This window comes from Montipora capricornis, chromosome 4, assembly GCF_036669925.1.
Source record: "Montipora capricornis isolate CH-2021 chromosome 4, ASM3666992v2, whole genome shotgun sequence".
In the NCBI taxonomy this organism is placed as follows: Eukaryota; Metazoa; Cnidaria; class Anthozoa; order Scleractinia; family Acroporidae; genus Montipora; species Montipora capricornis.
This window is the reverse complement of record NC_090886.1, coordinates 52,392,018-52,397,962: the sequence shown is the minus strand read 5'-3', so window position 1 is coordinate 52,397,962 and position 5,945 is coordinate 52,392,018. Positions and strand designations below refer to the sequence as shown.

General features: G+C 42.2%; 1 protein-coding gene across 1 annotated transcript in view; it reads left to right on the top strand.

The window, feature by feature from the left end:
- The window catches only part of LOC138047353 (uncharacterized), a 9,666-nt gene extending 7,956 nt beyond the window's left edge, over window positions 1–1,710 (top strand). The window contains exons 3-4 of the mRNA XM_068894171.1: window positions 526–621; window positions 1,126–1,710. Of these exons, the coding sequence (XP_068750272.1) occupies window positions 526–621; window positions 1,126–1,457 (428 nt within the window). The 3' untranslated portion in view covers window positions 1,458–1,710. The remainder of the gene's footprint in view (window positions 1–525; window positions 622–1,125) is intronic.
- Window positions 1,711–5,945: the final 4,235 nt, after the last annotated feature.

Genomic DNA, 5,945 nt, shown 5'->3' with positions numbered 1-5,945 from the left:
GGCGTGCTCGGCGTACCTCTCAGAGGAGGGGGGGGGGGGGGGGGGGGGGAGCTAGGGGGTACAATTTGGGAACTTGTATATCCCTGACGAGTTTTTAAGCTTATTGCTGAGTGAATCCATGTTGCTTTATATGTAAACAACTTTTCACTGTTTCAAAAATTGCCAAGCGTCATGCAGTTATTTCGTATTTTGGAATATGTATCAGAGTGGCGGTGAAAATAATTACTTTGGGCCGTCACCGCGAACAAAACGAGATCCGGGGGCATCGTAGGAGTGTTTTCGACCTTTTCCCACGGCTAGCTAACCAGGGGACCTTAATGACTATTATATTCTACCAGTTTGATACGGATAATATGCCGATATGCCCGTTTCTATATAAATCCCGGCAGTCGTTTCAGTTTTTCCAAAACGAGTTACGATTTTGTTTAAGCCCGAGCAAAGTTACTGACCGAATTCCTCTACTCACTTTATGAAATCTGATGTGACGTGAACCCCTAACTATTAAATCTTTGGCTCTGCCCACAGTGAGGCCATGGCAAGTTGAGCGCTACGCAAGGAACAGGATGTTTCTGCCGGAACATGAAAAGCCAGAGGCTATCAGAGAGTTCGTGGAACGAAACAGTAAGTGAAAAAGTTTTGAACTCCTTCATCAAAAGAGAAGAAAAAAGCCAAAACAATTGAATTCGCCGTTAGGTACAAACTCCTTCTGTATACGTTCCGTATATTACTCGGTATATATAAAAGAAAATGGCTCTTTTAGGCAGTTCAACCGTTTGTCAAACACCGTTTATCCTAAACGTCAACCATTTCAAAACAGCTGTAAGCCGTTTTCCCTTTTTAAAGCTTAACTTATGATTAAATAATTACTTACTTATTTATTTGCAGTACAATTGTGTCGCACGGGTGAGCCAGGGTTTCTCGGCAACAGTATCGCATGCATCGCTGCATGTTTACACACTGATTATGGACAATGATATCCTAGCTTCAATTATTGAGAGACGAGTGTCATTCCTTTTCTTTTTTGAAGAACTTTCCTACTCTCTTACAGTAGCTCCGGCTACTCGTATTTGCTTTATTCGAAACTCTTAGCGAGTTTAATTCTATTGTCTTTGTTTCTTTGTGCAGTCCCCGCGACCGAGATTGACCGCAACGTCTGTTTTGGCTCCAAAGATGATCCGGACGGATCCTTTGAAATCAAGCAAGCAGGAAAACTCTTAATTTTGAGGGTGGATTATGTACCAACACTCTCGGATGGGGAGACCAAAGATCTCAAGCTTGCTGACGAAAACGGGCCGGTGACTACCGAGGACACCACTTCAGATAATATTCACTTTGATTTTCGATTCTTTGAGGCTCCTTTGGAAGTGTCTGTTGGTGATAAATTCACCCTCTCGGAAGAGTCGGGGTCTGGTGAGGAATTCTGCGTTTCTGTGTGGGGTTACTACGCCCCTGCTTGAAGGCCAGAGAAAAGTAGATCAGCCAGTCGATCACAAAATTCCTCACGATTAAGTGTGGGTTTTTTGGTTTCAAAAATCTGTCAGCTTTTTTAGCTACAGTAGATTTTAAAGGGCTAGTCCTTTTCGCTGTTTAGTAATTTTTATGAAGATGCATAGATTTCTTTTGACTTGAATCTTAAGGTAGAGAACGCAAAAAGTTTACTTATGTATGGGTCAAGTAAAAAAGTGAATAAAGTCGTTGGTTCATTGACAACTTGAAAGTTTTGTATTTTACTTGTATTTTGGCTCTGATCTCAGGAGGATCACATAACCTTCCTCAGTGCACTCTAAAAAACCGCGCACCGGTGGCTCAGTTGGTTGAGCACCGGGTTGTCACGCGGAAGGTCGTGTTCAACTCCGGCCGGACCAACGCTCAGGGTCTTTAAATAACTGAGGAGAAAGTGCTGCCTTTGTAATTACATCTGAAAATGGTTAGACTCTCTAGTCTTCTCGAATAAGGACGATAAACCGTAGGCCCCGTCTCACAACCCTTCGATGTTCATAATCCTGTGGGACGTAAAAGAACCCACACACTTGTCGCAAAGAGTAGGGCATGTAGTTCCCGGTGTTGTGGTCTGTCTTCTGTGCTATATCATGGTTGGAAGGGTAAAAGGGCGCACCTAATTTGGAGCCTCGCTCTGTTGTGCGACCCCCACCACAGCCTGTTTCTCTGTTGTGGTGAAAGTGATTAAATAAATAAACCTAGATTGCTGGCAATCACGGAAGAACATTAGTCGCAGGGGAGTGGGTTGCTCTCAGCCATGCTAATTGCCGTGTTCGCAAACAGCTTGGCCCTGGAGGCCTGAGGGTTTTGGCCCATTAAGACCCAGATGCACCATTGCCTATGTTTCTCTTGCCTTTGGTTAATGATCTTCTTCACTGTTATCTGCAGGTTAATATTATGAATAATCAAGAGCACTTTCATTGCAATAAAAGAACATCAGTTACTGAGGTAAAACAGTTTGTCATTTTGGTGATCACCGAGGTGGAATAGGGGGTCCTTATTTTCCAATAATGATCATTTGTTCTACTTCAGTGACCTTAATATTCGTGACGCATGCGCCAATTCTGATCTTGTAACGCCCTCATTTTTCCTGATTTTGCAGCTTTACTCGTTTATATCTCTGCTTCCGGACAGTGAATGTTTTTCATTTTTTGCATGTTAGTTTAGATTGATTTAAAACTTTTGTCTTTCAAACTTAAAAAAATATCTGTAGTTGAAAAAAGAAAAAAAATAGAGACATTTCAAAAAAACTGATTTTTCCGAAAAACTGGCCTACAGATTTTGTTGAATTTTAAATATTTTAGAGATTATCTCTAACATTATCTGGTAACGCTGAATGGGAAGATTTCACCGTCCCGTTTCTTCAAAAAAGACAATATATGTTGATTCTAAGGCTCAAAGAAATGCCTAATATATTTGCCATGGTAACGTTATTTTGGAGGAAAATATAATGTGAGAAATCTGCGATGGGTACTTAATACTCTGGCCAAATTTCGTTTTGATTACCCTAACTGTATCTAAGGACAAAATGTGTTTATTAGATTGAAAAATGGAGAAACTATTTCGAGCCTCCTTTAAGTAGTAATTTGTTAAATAATGATTAACGCAGAAAATTTATAGAAATAAACATTACGGAAAAGATCATGATAGTGAAAAGCCTGCTTGTATGCAATGGGTAGCAGATAAGTAAGCAGAATGATTATTACATTTCCTTATTTAAACGTTTCTCTGTTTTGTATTTTTTTTAACGTATCAGTGAAAGAAAGAGATTGCTCACTTCCATATTCCTAGTCCTAGCTTTTTGGAAGACTATCAGCTGAGTATTTGAAGGTGTGTGTTAGTTCGTGCGTCTGACATTTTATGGGGTGTTTGCTCAGTGGTCCCTAATCCTGTTCTGCTGTATCGTGTTTTTTCTTTTTAGATAGGAAGATTTGGTCCATATTATCTAAATCCATCGAGTTGTCGAAACATGCATCGTCAAATTGTCGAAAAAATTTTAAAATGTTAACTGAGTATTTAAGCAGAACATTAGCCTGCTTTTGAACCGAACAGCACGACCGAATGTAGACACTCTTCCTAGCAGGAAGTTCACTTCTCTACCTAAAGTGGAAACGCTTTCTGATTCGTCCAGCTCGTCGATTTCCTCCTCCTCCGCACTGCTACATGTCGCATACCCGTCTTCCTCAGAACGATGAATATCTCCCTGCAACATCTAAAACTTTCTCCAGGCACAATTTCTCTCTGGTAAAAAAAGAAAATGGGCAAAGTTCCTGCTCTAGCCTTTGTCGTTTCCTGTCTAACGGTTCTCTGGCGAACTGCGGCTCGAAAGGTGTGTGTCCATCCCTTCATGAGCGGGGAATCTTAAGGGGTAATCACTGCAGGTGGAAGTTGTGGCGCTAGTGGAATGTCAAAGAGTGACGCCGCACGGTCAGGAACGGGATACCACGACTTCGGGTTGGTAAAATAACAACAACAAACCACTTTAAGACCACTTGGCGCTCGTAGAAAGGTCGAAAGGCTAGAAAAACTAGAAAGGACTGGGACTGAGGACACTGAGGTCAAGAATACAGACGCAAATGTCATTTATGTCAGAGGCCAACTGAACACAAAAGATCACAGTAGGACTCAAAGACCTCGTACGGTCTGTTCCTAACGTGGGGTAAGCGATAATGGATACATTTGACAAGTCCTTACAGGGTACAAGGCCGTTGCTATTCATTATTTGAAACCGCAGAAAAGGTTCATTTCCGCCAGCTTGCGCTTTTTGCGCTGGGCAACTTAGGAGACTTAGGATGAGGTCACGTTGGAATCATGTGAAATCCCGAAACCCGCTCTGTTTTCCTTGCCAATCTCGCATCCCAACCCTATAAAAACACGAAATCCCACTCCCACTCGCAACTGAAATTCCCGCTTCTCGCCCAGGTTTTCAGTTCAAATCCCGAATATCACCGCGAAAAATAGCCAAATCCCGCATCTCGCCAAACCTATTGCGGACCCTCAACATCTACCAAGCTGCAATGAGACTCTGTTGATAGTTAACGAGGTGACAAAAGGGCTAAAAAGATGGTAAATCACAAAACGTTAGCGGCTTATACGTTTCTTTGACAATGAAAGGTTCTGCATGCCCTGGCGGTCATTATTTTTAAGAAAACCTCCGTGGTCGGGTCTAAGCTTCTTTCAAAAAATACCACAATACTCTTTGCGGCAAGATTTCCGCACAGGATCCTACTTTGTTATGCATACGCTCCTTTGTTTCAAGAAGACAATAGCGATAACAATAGCCGTCCTTTCGGAATGTGGCGCTTCGTTCTTTCTTCTCTGGGGTTTTAAAAAAAAAAGGTCGAATTTCTGACGGAAAGACGGAAAAGCGAACACTTTATTCCTGCAGTTTTAGCGCTTTCCCTGCAATTTTAGCCATTTTTCAATTTTAAAATAAGCGAAAGAAGCGGTGGTCTTTTTAATAGGGTTCAGATTCAAATACATAGCAAACACACCAAATAGACTGAAGCCTGTCTGTTATCAAAAATTTAATGGCTACCTGCTCTTTTTTTCTCGAAGTTGTTCTTTCTCTCTGTTTGCGAATACGCTGAAGCACTGCAGAGTGTGTTTTTTTCCCTTCTATATAAGGCACGGCAATTTCAGGATCACGAACGGTGCATTTAGTGGGCCTTTGCGTTTTATCGCACTTTTCAGACACTTTGTAGAGATCGGCAACATGTCCAATGATGTTTCCAAGTGTATCATTGGTAGAGATCCATGGATGTTCCTGTACGAGGCATACTGCGTTTCACCACCTACCATGTCTTTTCAATGACTGGCTGTTGGTCTCGTTTGTCTGGGTCGACGAAATTTAAAGCGATGTCGTTGTTTCAAGAGTAGTAGAACAGGGATCTCTGAACTGTAACTTAAGCCGCGGCTACACGAGCGATTTTTTCAAACTTTGTCGCGTCGCCAACGCGACATGAAAATCGCACGTGTAGCCACCCTTGAACTGACGACGCGACGGGTGAAAAAATCGCAAGAAAAAGTCGCCAGAGTTGAAACTTTCGCGACAAAATCGCAGAGATAGTTGCCCCTGTAGCCACCCTGCAACATTTTGCCCGCGCTTGCGACGCGACTAAAGACTATTTAGCCAATGAAATTAAAGTAGGAATCTCTGTTTATAGTGCCCAGGTCTCTTGAAGTATGTGATTCGCGCGGATGTCAATTTGTCGTCAAAATTTGTCACAAGTGTAGCCACCCTGGCGCGCAGGCGACGCGACAAAATCCGAAAAAAAACGCATCACCGGCGCGAGACAAAAATCGCTCGTGTAGCCGCGGCTTTACGCTTCTAGGGGCTTGGCACGGCACGTGTTTATAATTACTTATCGTTGTTATGTAAATAGTCAACCAGAATTTCAAAATACATTTCATTTGCAAGAGGTAAATTAACAATTTGACGCGTT